Here is a 15673-nt window from a genome sequence, read left to right on the forward strand (position 1 = left end):
AAATTTATACTGATTCACTGGCCTCGTAGTTTACGCTTACTCACCATCGATCAGGAGTTACAGCTGCATCAGTTTATTTATTGGTCTGTACCTTCTAATTACTCGATTAAGTTACAGTGTGCAAACGACTTAAACTGTAAAGAAAAATTCAGTGGCATCGTAATTAATTTTTATCCGTCGATCTATTCCTACATGTATTCCTGTTTACGATTCCGTGCTTTCTAATTGTTAGATTAGATTGTGCTGTTTAGATGCGTTCAAGCGCAAACCGTACTGCAACAGTAAAAGTTTCTATAAATTCATTGACATCGTATTTGGTTATTATCCATCGTCGATCGTGATTTATTGCTGTATAATATTTTTTTTACGATTCTGTACTTTCTAATTTTTAGGTGAAACAGCGCTTCCTCGGATGAGACGAGGTACATGATCATTTAAATTGGTAATAGGTTACGGGAATTTATACAAATCCACTGACACTATAATTAAATGTTATCCACTGTCGATCACGACCTGCTGCCACATCGTTCTGTTGTACGGTCGCGTACACTTTCTAATTGCCGAATGAAATTATGCTTCCTGTGTGAGGTGAAGCATGGGGCGTGCAACAATATCAATTGGTGACAGGCTATGGGAATTCATACGAATTCTCAATCGCTGTAATTAATTATTATCCATCGTCGATCACGATCTATTACTACGTCATCTTATCTATAACTCTGTGCTCTTTAATTACCTACGTTAGATCGTGCTCTTTACGTCACTCAAAGTACAGCACAACTATTTCAATTGTTAATCGACTATGTGTAGAATTGCATCAGTTCTGGAATTAATTATTATCTATCTATCATCATCCGCTATTACGTTAATTTATCGTTCTCCACAATTGTATAATTTATGCACAGGATTACATATTCCTTAGATAAGTAAGGTATTAACAAATTTTAATTTTGAATAGACTTAATAGAGTGTTCACACACATCCGCAGGTCTTCTATTAGTGTTATCGTTATTGAATTATCATGAGAATTTTTTCGAATGTTTTCGAACCTTCGTTTCGTCTCGAAATAGTCATTAGGGTATCTTATCAATTTTTGAGATACAACCGTGCCCGAACTATGTGCAAGAGCTGTTTGCTTTTGATATACACGGTTATCAGTGCATTCTGTAAACAATTTTTATCTGTGGTAGCATTATATTATCGAAACTACACGCGGAGAACAGTTTGCTTCCGATGTAATCAGCTGTCGATGCATTCTGTAAACAATTTTTATCCAGTATCACGTTAGATTGTTCGAGGAGCTGTGACACTTGGTGCACTCAGTGTATAAATGCTGCACACACGTGCACTACAAACACATCGATGCTAATTCGTTGTAATGTTCGTTATAAAGCAAATTAGAACATATATAATAAGACACTGTCTAACCAGTGTGTCTGTAAAACTGATAAAATCTGTGTTCCTTTTCGCATTATCTCAGAAATTACATCATGCTTCGAGCACACAGTGCCACGATCTCTCTTCGTCGAATGAAAATGAAACGCGAGACTCCGGTTATCGCGACGAGGTCCAGCGGCAATAAAATTGGTAGAAAATGGAGCCAGATAATTCCGTCGCGATAATCGCGCTCGCATAATCGGGTCGAGCTTAAAACCCCGGCGTCTGTGGGCAAAGAATCGGCTAATCGCGTCGCGGCGGATGCACAAGTCGCACGTGTCACTGCACACACGTTTTTTCGCCTTAGTTTCGCGTGCAGATAAGCACACGATTTCCCACCCCCGCCGCCGACAAAAGACCTGGCGGCCGAGTTTTCGCCGCTGATTCGCAAATGATGGGATCGCGGCCCAGCCGGCCAACTATGATTCTTCTTCATTCATGCGCGGTTCCGTCGAGACGCTTTGCCAGCGCGCATTCTCTCTCTCTCTCTCTCTCTCTCTCTCTCTCTTTCTCTCTTTCCGCTATAGTATCAGCTGTCGAGGGCCGATGCGAATGAAAGGAGCAATCGTAATTGTCTGGCACACGATGCTCCTCGGTGCGTGGCCCGAGACCCATTAACCCTTTAATAAACCTCGATGGGACATAAACAGTTGTTCCAAACACGATCTTCGGCGACCATCCGATTAGCGTCCACTCTGCGCGATGCAAGTATTTCGTGGGAACAATTAAGATGCTACGGGATTTGCAGCAAGCGAGCCTGAGAGAAATGCACTCGCTCTTAGAATTTCAATGTTAGTTAATCCCGGCGAACTGTTCAGGTAATTGCCACCCTCAATTTTTGTGGCGCAAAGTGTTCTTCCGTTTCAGAAGTTATTACAACAGCTTACGATCAAACTCCGGGTTTTATGCAAAATAAAAATTGCCAGCCCGAATTTATATAAGATATAAGACGATGCTTTCTATTTCGAAATACGACGAAAGCTGGTCCCGAGCCATCGCCTTGTATCGAAAGAATCCTGTAGTGAAATATCGACGTGGGTCAGAGTCCGAGGGTTAATAAAGAAAGTGGAGAGCAAAATTTTTCTCGCGACGCCCCAAAAAATTGTTTAATGAGAATATTGTCCCCCCCCGATAACCAGAATATCGGTACGTGTAGGCGTGTGTTTGCAGTGCGTAGAATATATAATTAGAAAAGGGGAGCATTAGTCCAAGTTAAGATATTCTGGGAATTCAGTGTCGTGCCGAGAAATTCTTGGCCCCTGTTTGCCAGGTTCAACCCTGTGCCGGAAGCTTATGCAATAGCGTGATTAAAAGAGGTCACCGTCGTTATATGCATCGCGCTATACGACAAGTGAATTTTCTATCGTCTTTACACTCGGCAACTCGCCGCTGCATTGTCCCGTTGCGGTTCCACAAACTTGATTAAAACGGGGGAGGAGGCCACGGAAACTCGTGCAAACATCGATTTATCCGCGGCGTACTCCATTAAGCGCATATTAAAAACGACTTAATAAAATCAAACGATCATTAGACAGGTTCGACGTCATGTTATATCGAGTTTGCGTTCTAATTTGAATTCATGCGCGTGTAAATTCATAATATTCTAGCTACCCCATATAACAGTTTCAGTCTTTTTCCCGTTGTTAGCCGAGTTCCGTTTTTCTTCGTTGGAAACTGTTGTCGTAAATGTTGTTTAAAGTGCACCTTTTGTTCTACAGTAATAGGACCTGATTTTGAATGTACAATGAGTTTTGTATAATCTAGAGTGATTAGACTACAGATTTTGTGCACATACGATAAAAATGTATAAGAGACATTTTGAATACTAGAAAGATTCATTTCACAATATCCATGTACTGTTATTAATTCATTAAAATGATTGAAGGAGGACAGACATTTCTGGTTGGTTCCTGTTTATTACAATTGACGTAGGAGCGTAATAATAATAGATGATGATCAAATTATACGATACAAATGAACTAATTATATCCATTTCAAAGTACAAAGGTCTGGCAAGATCAGCGCACATACATATCAAATCTGAAGGATTAAATCCTGTCCCAAAATCAATTCAATTGAAACAGTTAATTATCGGAGGCAAACATTTTTGTGTTATTAATTCAACAGATGCAAAACTCAAAATCCGTCTTATAATTTTTACTTGAGATTTTCCAGAGTTAAATGTTTATCTTGCAGGTCCAAAAAATCTGCATAAAAGAACGTTATTGTACCGTTAACCATTTCAGAAACAATTCGCTGTTTCTATTAACCTCGAACACTCTGAATAATTGCCACCCCGAATTTATAATTTGCTGGTGGAAAAATGCGTAAAGCCCGCCAGATTTTTCGAAGGGGCGAATAATTTAGGGGAAGAAGAATCAAGGGGGGTGTCAATCGAAGTCCTGTGGATCGAGTTTCACCAGCGGATCCCTCGGGAAGCCAAAAAAGGCGTCTTCCCCCGGGCGTCCCTGTCACGAAACACTGGGTTCGCGAAACGATTTAGCACGCGACGACGCGCGTGATATCGGAAGCGATTTCGCGATCGCGATATCCGTCTGCGCAGGTGTCCGGTCGTGTCTCTCGGTGTTCTCGAGCGTGTTTTTCCTGCGCCGCAAACGACGATGATCTCACACAGTGAGATTCGTCGCAATATTTACCCGTAAACGACGTTTTGCGCGGAGAATCGGCCAGCCTTGTGATTTTGCAAATGCTGGGTCAGCGGGTCGAAACGTGAGATCGAGGCCCTATCGCGTCTATTTACCGGTGTTCCCACCGGAATACGCATAATGCGACTCGGATTTGCATAATATCGAGCGCAGCTGCGTTCGATTAAATCGCCGACAGGTGATTACTTCCTCTCTCCGGCTACGTTTTTGTTTTTCTTCGTCGTTCCCGTGCCATCGCACCCTGTGTCGTTGTTCGATAAGTATCGACGAGTTTCTGGGTCGATCGGGTGTCGTTCCATGATCGATCGATCGCCGTAATCTGCTAATTAAGGAGCGAGCAGAGAACGCTTCGTAGGAGGCGCTGAAAATTGTGACAGTTCGGAATTGTTTTTGGGAAACTGTACAGGCGATTGTTCTTAAATTTTTCGGTTACGTTGCCATACCATTGAACTGACAAATCAATTGTTTTGACGGAGGAAAATCGTCGACTTTTCGTGAAAACAGTGCAGAATTGTAAAAGCTTCTTTCTAGAATGGTGGCGACTTTTCCGGAAAAATTGTTTAAAATAACCGAATGAAAATAGTGTCACTAATATGACAGCCTGATAGTATAAATAGGCTATCTACGAACTCGTGCGCAAAGTTTTAACTAAATCGAGCGCACAGTTTTTCATGCGGAACAATTTCAAGCATGCGGCATCGGTGCAAACCACTATTAACACCGCTCTGGAGTAGGTGTTCATTAAACTCCCATAACTTCCTTAATTTTCTAGAGTATCTAGTAGAAAGATGGCGCGCCGTCGAACGTAAAATATTTTCCTCGAATCGGTCGGAGAATGAAAAGCCACGAGCACTGGAACGAGCGCGCCGGGCGCAAAAGTTTCCGTGTGGTTCCCGTAGTTTCTATTCGGTCCGGGCTTTTGTTTCGCGAGCGACGTCATCGTCGGCTCGCCGATTTCCGGCGCGTGGCCTTTTTATACCCTAATGAGTCCTCGTTCGTCCTTTCCCGTTGCAAGGATACCGGAAGCAGCGTGACAGTTTCCGCGCGAAGAAGAAAAGCTCGGTCGGACCGTAGCGTCGCATAAAATCGATACATTGTCCGACAGTTGTGCAACACATTCCCTGTTCACCGTATCTCTGTTGTCTTTCCGCCGTTCCTCGCCTCTCTTTTATATTATGCAGCCCGCGGGAAAGCTCTCCCGGATGGATTTCGGTCAAACGAGCAGTGCTTGGAAATCGGGCCGAGACAACGCGGCGACCGCATTAACCCTTCCGTTCCGACCAGAGTGTATAAATACGCTCCGAGCTTCGAGGGGGCATTCTACTTTAGACCATTAGAAAATAGATTTTTTCCAGTTGCATTTTGTAGGAGGACGTTTCCTCGAAACAATGTCTGCGAAAGCATTTCCTTCAACTCGCAACGATAACGAAGTTACGGGAGCAAGCATGTCTGAAGCAAGAGCTTGCGTGTCTGAAATAAGTGCATCGTCTTTCAACGTGACCGATAGGAACGACAAAATGGAAAGACAATATTTCTTTCAGCTTGCAACAACAACGAACCTGTCGATATCTGAAGCAAGTGCATCGTGTTTCTGTACGACTGACAGGAAGAACTGCACAGTCTTTACTCGATATATGTCCTAAATATCTAGCCGATAAAAGTCCCAGACGGTAATACTGATGTTGTAAAGAAGCATAATGTTACACATGAAAAAGGTTTTCTTAATGGCTCTACGAACTTACAGTCTGAAACAAATAATTCCGAGGGTGATAAACAAATAATCAGAATATCATTCGAAATACAGTTCAAATTGACGTCACACTCTACAAACATCACACAAGAATTTCACCCTACTGCACGCCAGCAAGAGTCGCGTCACCTTTGCTAACAGCGATCCGTGAACCTTGTCAAGGGTCTGCCAAGTTAGGGTTTCAGGGGTCTCCCCAGCTTCTGTCCCGCTAAATGGAGATGAAAACCGAGTCGAGAAAATTGTTGCTGGCTCGTAAAACAGGACACCTGCGGATCGATAGCATTCGGCGAAAAGCACGCGGGGTGGACGTATCGGTTCGAGCGGCTGCCGGTCAGTCCTCGCTAAGCAGCAGGTATATAATTGATCGACGCGAGCTTCGCCAACGTAATCTTGGCACGCGATGAAAACCCAAGGTCGTGGGCACGGCTCGCTCGCCGTTTCAGTGCCCTTACGTCATAGCCTGGATCCGCGGATCGGCTACGAAGCGAATTACGCCGTCCAGGCTTCCTGGTTGGGCGACAATTGCCTCCGGCGGATGAGGCGGGCTCACCTTAAGCCGCTTTTCCACGGGGAAAATCGCCGGCAACGATCCGACGAATCATTCGGGATCCCATCATCCGCCCCCATCGCCCGGGGACCGCAGATACCGTTCCTGCTGGTTGCTGCCACGAAAATTGCTGCTCTTTGGCCCTCCAATTTTCTGCCCCGACGAGAGTGAAAGATAAGATTTTAGACAATGATGGAGGTGATTTTAAGAGTGCCAGCCCTTGAATAGTGGACCTCTTTAATGACTATATATTTACCAAATCCTACAAATTGTTCTTTCCTCGATTCTTGACATAGGAGAGTGAAAGACGAGAGTAGAAATGCTTGGACACTCTTAGACAATGATGGAGGTGATTTTAAGAGTACTTGAATAATGAACTTCTTTAATGACTACATATTTACCAAAGCTTTTAAATCGTTCTTCGAAGGCATCTCTTCTAGACGAGTTTGTTGCCCCGTTGCTCTTAACGCGCCCCTCGGGATGAAAACTGGTTTTCTTTCTGTAGATACTGCAAAATTTTCGTTTCCTTCCCGTTTGTATTGCAGAATTGTTATGTTATAAAAACGACAGTCTTCCCGTCATCACAGAAAAAGAAGTTTCATAACCACTTTCTCGAGCACCGAGTACTCGACTCCCAAAACAAAACGGACTGATTCCCACCTGGCTGCACGCGCCAGCTCCCAGCATCCCGGCCTCGCCGTTTGTTTCTCTTTCCTTTTCACAAATTCTCAGAACATCCGTTACATAAACGTCCTGACACGGTGCCAGATCGCGGGTAATACTGTAATTCAAGCCTAACGCGTCAACAGAGCTCCCCAATCGAGATACACGTATATCGAGACTCTGCGACCACACGGAGTCCGTTAGAGTAGGAGAAAGTAATTGGATGTTGTTCTCCGGTGTTACAGATATCGATCTACAAACCCAAATCGACGCTTCGCTGGCGATGCCCGCCACATATCAGACTCTCGTCGCCCGGGCCCAATTGGCTCAGCAATGTTGCGTGTTGGCCGGGGGGCAGACCAGGATCTGCGAGAAGCTGGTCCACGACCAGCATCTTCAGCAACAGGGCTGGGCCGCCGTGGTGGCGAACCTGGAAGACATCACGCAGATGTTCCAGTCTCGAGCCGCTGTTCTTCAGCAGAGCTTCGCTGTCTATCTTTCGGAGAGACAGCAGCACATGGAGCTGCTTCAGAAGTGAGTACCGTCAACGCTCGCGACTATGTGGATTTTCGTGCGAAACGAAAATGATCCAAGTCACTTGTGAGAAACAGAAATCAAATGAACATGTTACTTTCTCTTAACGTGTTATCTGCCGGCGACTATTTCCTAATTTTCAACAGCAATAGCAATCTCAATCGCGAACCTACAGCTGAACCTCGGTAACGTGGTCTAACAGTTTTCCTTAGCATTGCTGTATAAAATATGATTTTTAATTTTGGCACGGCGCAATGATTGACAATCCTATTAATACGCTTCCCGCAGATAAAGTGTTAACCGCTTGCCTTACAATTTAATTCCAAGATTCGGAACGTCTGCGCGAAACACGTTTATGAAAATTAGTTTCAGCAAAGTTTCACGGAAATCGGTGACTGATACTTCCATATTTCCACGCGTGAGTGCATTTTGCGCTAAGCTTCTGTTTGAAGACGCGTCTCGGCAAACAGACGATCTAATCTGAAGGCACGTAGCGGTGACGCAATGTCCACGGATGTAGACATAATTATGTTAACGTTGATAATAAACTGTGTCTAACAATAACCCGGCGGATCTCTATGCAAATAGCTGTTGCGATAAGTTATGTCACAAAAATCGAACTGAGAACATTTGTGTGACATATTTGTTGTATGAAATGAGAAGATTAACATTTTTCTTTATTCAGGATTGTGTAACCCACTAACAAATTGTCTTCCGCCGCAGCTTCAACGCAGACCTGGGCATGCTGGCGAAGATCCCGATCCTGTCAGCGCTGAGGGCGCATGCCGAGGGTCTGCTGAGCCCGGAGGACCAGCCGAGCCAGTCCGAGAAGGACGCGGATGACCAGCAGGAGGTGTTCAGCCTGTTGCGTTGGATCTCGGCGAAGGACAATCAGAGCAGCCTGGAGCAAGTGGCCGAGCAGTGTTCCCGGGGTTTGGAGCAGTTCGACGAGCGCGTGATGGAGGCGTTGAAGACCGAGGTGAACGCGGCGATCGACAGCGCGAACAAGCAGGACATGAAGGAGATCAAGGGCCTGGGGGAGCGGCTGTTCGCGCTGGAGCAACTGATGCAGCAGACCAAGAAGCTGGTGCAGGAACAGGGCGAGCTGGCGCAGGGATTCCTGCAGAATCAGAGTCGCGCCAGCAACCTCGGCGACGCCAGCGTGCTACCCGATCTCTGCACCTCGCACAGGCGTCAGCTGCTCGTGATGCTGCAGAACCACAACCAGCTGAGGGACATTCGACGCAGGTGCACCAAGGCGAAGGAGGAGCTGTCGGTGAACATCTACCATCGGCTCAAGTGGATCATGTACGTGGAGAACAAGATGATGGAGGTGGACAGCAAATTGATGATGTACAACGAGAGCCTGAAGCGGCTCAGGAGGCACCTGGAGGTGTTGCAGCAGATCCATCTAGCGCCGCAGATGTACATGAACGCGGTGGCCGAGGTGGTCCGGAGGAGGACGTTCTCGCAAGCTTTCCTGGTCTGGGCCAGCAACCTCGCCTGCCAACTGCTCACCGTTCACAGCGAGGAACTGGCCCGACGAAGAGAGTTCCAGAGCAAGTTCGATGGCCACTTCCTGAACACCCTGTTCCCCGGACTGGAGGACACACCGCCGCCGTTTGCCACCCAAGCGCCCTCTGTCTTCGACAGCGGACTGCCAAAGGTGTGTACAGAACATATTGTACATTTGTTTATAAGGAATGAAACATTTACTGGGTCCCATTGGTTGAGAAACGCCAGTTCGTGACTAGGGGATTCAAGGCTGATGTTTGTACTATACGGATGATATTTACGTATGTTATGTTGTTGCAGTTGACCGTGGAAGATATGGAGTCGCTAAGGTCGCAGTTACCAGACCTGGCGTTAACTGTATCGTCACCCGACTTGAACAGCATCACGCAGTTCTTTTTGTCGAAGAGTCTCACCGATGCCAGCACCGATGGGAACAAGGAGAAAGACAGCAGCTCCATGAGAGTCGACGACGTAGCAGCCAAGGAACAAAAACGATCTAGGGCTCCAATGTTATCTGACAGGTACCCGATGACTGAACAAAGTAGGCTGATAGTTTTCAGTTAAGGGTTTTCTAATCGAGATGTACCCCCTTGATTTTAATTCAGCTTGGAGACATTGCATAGTGCAGCATGCTGTAGATATAGCATTATCAAATAATTGATACATAGCATAGGATTAGTAAAAGACATTATTCAAAAACATTTGACGGTATTTTCAAAATAACAATCTACAATTATGTAACGCCAACGCGGCACGGGTTTCCATTGTCGGATTGCTCTCAAATTTGGCTCACCAAGTGTCACCATTTAGGGAGGTAAGACCAAAAACCTCTCGACCTCTACAGCTATGTGCCAACCCACTGTGCATTGCCTCGAATGAAATGAACTGTGATAGCAGAACACGCGAACGATATTTACCTATAACGACTTCTCTGACTGTAGGGGTGGCTTCGAATCGGAGACGGACACCGAGGAGTTCGAGAAGATCGGACAGGGCGCCACGGACTCGAAACCCGAGTCGTTCGACGGCGCTAAGCAAATGCGTCAGAAACAATTAGAGGTTGGTGCCTCGCGAAGCGTATCCCCTTCTTCCTCGACCTCGACTAATGTATCCCCGCTGAACTCGAAAGTCGTCGACCTGACGAACCGTTCGACCTCCTCGAGCGAGCCCGGATCCTTCCACTTCCCGAGCCTGTCCATCAGCGAGCGTCCGTCTCAGCTGAGTCCCCTAACCGAGTGCGCGGAGAACGTCGAGTCGAGCTGTCTGCTTCAACGCGCCGCGAACGATCTTTCCAAGTATAGCGAGCAGCCGGCTTCCTCGACCACGGCCGAGGAGCCGAGATCCCTAAGCCCGAATCCTTCGTCCTTCAACCCCCGGTCCGTGTTGTGCGACGGCCAGCAGCAGCAACGGCATCAGCTGTCCAGCAGTGGCGGTAGCAGTCCATCGGTCGGCGTTGGCGCCGCAGACTTCATGGGTACTGAGTTTTACATGGACGAGTCCCTGCCGAGCAGTCTCAGCGAGCACCCTGCCGACGGACCGCATCAGGCTATCATTTCCCTTCTCCAGGTACTGGACGACTTACAGCTCGCTAACAGACCTCGTAGTCGTAGCCGTAAACGTTCCACTACCTCTAATTCAGAACATCCCACCGATGGTACACATTCGATGCTGTTTTGCTTACTCTTCTACCCTTCAGGTCAGACACGGGCCACGGTTCCACCGGCGTCGGTGACCCGTACACCACCCTCCACAAGTATTTGTACCGTCGAACCCATTCACCGGGAACATTCATATTGTTTTTGTCTCGTACTAACGTGCACAGCCCATGCTCGATACTAAAAATGGTGCCTAACGTCATTTTGTGTGCATAACAGTTCTGTGGGGACAAATGTCACGGATAGGAAAATGGTATTCACTTACATGTTCTGCTCGTTCATTTCAATCACGCTGGAAACTGTGGATCTGTACATTTTCATATGTTGTATTTTTGTAAAGTCAATTTTGAAGGAAGCCTCCGAAAGGAAAGATCCATCTTCAACTTCAAAGACGTCTTGTACTTTAACGGCAACAGCTCTACACGGCTCTAATTTCCTTGGTCACATTCCTATGAATGTTTACGAATAAGAAAAATGCTGCTTAATGTTACGTTATATTACCGAAAACATCTATGCGCAACGGCAACCGTGAACAGAACGACCAAAATGTGCCAATCTATTTCGAATATTACTAAACGCAACTGTAGCTAAACAATGGGGTTAGCTGCAACCGAAATACTAGTCAGCACAAACGTAAGATTATTAAGAATAATGAAATGAACTCTTTATTAGATTCCATCGAGTGTCCAAATACTTACGGACGGCAGTGTACGTCGGCCCCGCTCGCGAGCTCCTGTTGATCCTCCTGCGAGCACTCGTTGTTTGGTGGGGAGAGCTTCGTAGGCGTGGCGCAATGCGGCCGGGACAGTGGGGACGCAATGTCCGAGCGTGACTGGCCGCGCGAGCCGAGAAACCAGAGAGTGGGGAGTAGGAGCTCCGTCTCCAAGCGCATCTGTGCCCGTAGGAGCTCGTGGCAGTGCTCGCCAGCGCCCCTGCTAATTTTATGGCTTGTTTTCCGGAAGAAGACCCTTCAAACGCAATCCCAGTCATAATAGTTGACCATCTAAAGCGCCAGGAGTCTGATGAACAGCTATTATGGCCACGCGGATCTCTTCTTTCGTGAAAAGGACTATAATATTTGCCAGTTGTTCCTGGTCCAGAGTCTGGCCACCGATTCGTGTCTCCAGACGCCTTCATCTGTTCTGTGTGATCCCGCTCCCTCACCTATCTCGGCGACCGTCTCTAGCCTCGATCTCTCCCCACTTACTTCCCCTTTCTCTGTGGTTTCTAGGTACTTTCGTTGTCATTGTCTTTCCATTCGCTACCCAATCTATTAGCGCTGTCTTTATGCAAGTATGTATACCCAGACATGCCGGTATGTATCTCTTGCCTGCCGTCTATTGTTGGTGTGAACCCTCCCCGTCCCGTTTCCCCGTAGGATCTCCGTCTAGTCTCTCCCTCTTTTCGAACCCCGTCACTCTCGTAGCCGCATATCCCGCCGCGTGTAAGTCGTGCGTGGGTGCGTGTGTCTTAATTTTTTTTTTAATTACAGGATAGCTGCCGTCGCACTCGTATCCCGTCCCCTCCAGAACCCGAAGTGTGACACACACACACTCGCACACTCTCTCCCGAGATCTGTTCAATCACGAGTTCGTTTTTTCCGGAATGTTAGCCGGCTCTTGTCGTTACTGCATCGGGCACTGTTCTCCAGGGGTTTTTTTTCATTTTTCATTTGTCAGAACTGCCTTCCCACTCCCGATCTAGTAACTTTTCCGCCACTGGTCACAATACAAGTTTACGATGCTCGAGGCTGCGAGGAGTCCAGCGATCCAACTGATCGAAAATGTTAACACATTATCTACCTACGATTGTTTAAGTCTCGTACGCTCCTTGGATGAATATTCACACATTCTTATCTTTTGAATTCTGTACAAATTTTTATCAGTTTTTGATTCTGTTGTTCAAAGTAAGTTCGTGTTTTGAAATGTAAAACAAAATTGGTGAAACAACTTTTGAAGATCTTTATTGTTAATTATCTCTAAGGAGCGCACGAGGGTTAACAGCTAAGGATTTTGTAATTAACTTCTCAATAACCATGGCAATTTCCATCATGAATCAAAAAGTCCCACTAACACAATCTAACACTTTCTGTTGGGATTATCATTTAAAAAGAATATGTCAGACATCGGGAACTCTATTAACAGAATTCTTTTGGTAAATAATATGTAGGCTCCGGATTTTATGCAGTTTCGACAACAATGAGTAGGTGCATTAAAATTATTAGTGGAGCATATAAATATATATTTAGCTCCTGTGTTTTGCAATTGATGCACAGACTTTTTATTTTGCATAAAGATCCGGAGTCTAATAATGTGTTAATACTGGAATAGTTCAATGTCACCACACGTTTGGACAGATTGCTTGATTCCTCGCTGACTCGATCGTACAGGGTATATTGAAAATTATGGTACAAAATGATAGGAGACTGATTCTATGAGAAAAGAAAGTCGATAAATAAACGTTAAGCTCGATTTCTTCAAGATCTGGGTGTACAAAATTTCGCCTCAGCTTTCGGACTTTCTTGCTCAGAATCAGCTGCTCCGATTTCTACCACGATTTCGCACCTGTATTCACACGTCCTTTAATCTTGCGAGTCCAATTTCGTGCACTGTTTCTCACGGAAGTGTTTGGCGCTGGCCGTTTCAGGAGAACCTTGGCAACACTCGCGAGGAGGTGGAGAGGCTGCGCTCGATCCTGAAGACGACGAAGGCGCTGGTGAGCGAGGCGATGAGCTCGGTGAGCCAGGAGCTGGCTGTTCTTCGGGTTCAGTCGAACGAGGACAAGAGAGGTTTCACAGAGATGACGGAGCGTGTTGGCAAGGTGTTGTCCCTCTACTCGAGCGAGTACGAACGTCGTTTTCGGGAACGGGAGCAAGAGTTGATGATGGACCACGAGCTCGAGATGGCGGACGTGAAGAAGATGATCCAGAGCCACGAAGAGGAGATCTGCACGTTGAAGAGGATCGTGCTGGAAAAAGAAACGGAGCTATCGGAACACGAGCGTCTGATGACGACCATGAGACAGAAGCTGGAGTCCGAGCAGACCGAGATGAGGAACCTGCAGACGAGGCTTCATCAACAGCTGGAAGAGGCGCTCGAACAGGCCCGCGTAGCCAAGGAGGCCACCGTGAAGAAGGCGAACGACGACAGGTTCCGGGAGATCGCGACCCTCACGAGTTCGGTGACCCAGTGCCAGGAGACGATTCAAGAGCTCGAGGATAAGCTCAGTACCGCTAGGACCGATCAGCAGAGGAGGGTCGAGGCCACCGACATGCTGCACATGGAGTACAAGGACGAGCTCGAGACGATCAGGGTCCAGCTGAACGACATCACCATGGAAAGAAGCTCTAGCGACTCTTGTTTCGACAAGATCACGGCGAGTGTAATAACTTCTATATAGCAATTAAATAGCGTTTTGCGTTTCAGTCACACTATCCACTAGTCAGCGTTGGGTAAAATTTTCTTCAGATAATGAATAGGAGTAACAGATCAAATTGTATTTCTCACTGTCGAATAAACATTCAATCATATGAGAACTTGTTCGGATCAAAGTATATTCAGTTCGTGTATTCAGTTAATCCATAATATTCAATTTATATTCTCTTCTCATGTCTTGAGCTTGTAACTAACTGACTCGTATACGAATCGAATGATTATTTTAGATAAATATTTATTCAGAATAATGCCCAACTCTGCTACTAGTTTGGTTTCTCTTTAATTCAAAAACTAATGTATCTCGGACATATGTTCATATGACATTTTTTTACTTGTATTAGTGTGTAGATTTACCCCCTGAAGTATTCGAATGTATTTATGAATCACCCGGTATTCTCGTAATATTTTTTCCGTTTTATGTTCTTATGCAACAACCTAACAGAACTATTTTTGAGAATTATATCTAGAACGAGCGTTCGTTTCTACAGGTTCCGCACATGTTGCGTATGGCGTTCCAGATTCTGGCGCAGGTGAAGGAGGACTACGTTGCGATTCGGACGGCGGTGGAGGAAGAAAGGGCGGTCAGCATGGCGAAAATGGACCTGGAGCTGAAGATGGCGCGGCAGGTGGTGGATGAAAAAGAGCAGGAGGTGAAAATGTACAAGATGCGCGAGTTCGCGTTGCTGGACGAGCTGGAGCAGTACAAGACGACGATCAGGCGGGTGACGAAGTCGGAGGAGTTCAAGAACGTGCCGGAGGAGATGAGCGTCAGCCAAATGCGGGAGGTGCTGAAAGGTCTGCGGCCGGAGAAGGAGGAGGTGAACGTGTCGGAGTCGAAGAAGGTGCGGCTGGAGGCGAACGACGACCAGAGCTGTCTGTCGAGGCGGCTGGAGATGCTGGAGAACGACAACAAGAGGCTGAACGCGGAGATGCAGGCGCTCCGGCAGTACAGGGAGTCGGCGAAGGCGAAGATCGAGGCGCTGAAAGCGGAGAAGGTCCGGATGGAGGTCGAGCTGGTCAAGGAGAGATCGAGGAGGAGTTTCGCTGTTCGCGAGTCCTCCGAGGGCTGCGAGAAAGAGATGAACGCTTCCGTCGCCGTGGTCTCCGAGGGCTCCAGCCGAGATGCAGCGACTAGCCCCGAGCCGCAGTGTTGCATGTGCATGGCACACTGCGGCTACGTGCGCAAGAAGATGAAGAAAACCGCGGAGAAGCTGGTGCAACAGAGACGCATCACCGTCACCAGCTGCGACCCCGGCGACAAGGTGCTCGTCTTCTGGAACCCCACGCACGAGAACTTCACCCTCTACCAGGAGTCGCCCATCTTCTACTTCCTCAACACCGACTGCGTCGCTGCCTTGGATCTCGGCCCGAACCCCGACGGGTCGCCGAAGAGGCTGCAGACCATCGTCGAGGTCGTCGATAAGGAGTACTGTCAGGCTAAGAAGGTGAGGGTTCTCTGCCACAGATTTCGG

The 15673-nt window shown here is 46.9% G+C and overlaps 1 protein-coding gene across 3 annotated transcripts in view; it reads left to right on the forward strand.

Moving 5' to 3' along the window:
- The window catches only part of Atg17 (autophagy-related 17), a 71529-nt gene that overhangs the window by 49871 nt on the left and 5985 nt on the right, over window positions 1-15673 (forward strand). The window contains exons 3-8 of one of the 3 annotated variants that reach the window (XM_076791462.1): window positions 7309-7597; window positions 8321-9263; window positions 9413-9633; window positions 10054-10678; window positions 13414-14148; window positions 14690-15646. In XM_076791462.1, the coding sequence (XP_076647577.1) occupies window positions 7309-7597; window positions 8321-9263; window positions 9413-9633; window positions 10054-10678; window positions 13414-14148; window positions 14690-15646 (3770 nt within the window). The remainder of the gene's footprint in view (window positions 1-7308; window positions 7598-8320; window positions 9264-9412; window positions 9634-10053; window positions 10679-13413; window positions 14149-14689; window positions 15647-15673) is intronic. The other 2 variants (XM_076791463.1, XM_076791464.1) reach the window with 2 other exon arrangements.

The sequence above is a fragment of the Halictus rubicundus genome, chromosome 8 (genome assembly GCF_050948215.1).
Source record: "Halictus rubicundus isolate RS-2024b chromosome 8, iyHalRubi1_principal, whole genome shotgun sequence".
NCBI classification, from domain to species: Eukaryota; Metazoa; Arthropoda; class Insecta; order Hymenoptera; family Halictidae; genus Halictus; species Halictus rubicundus.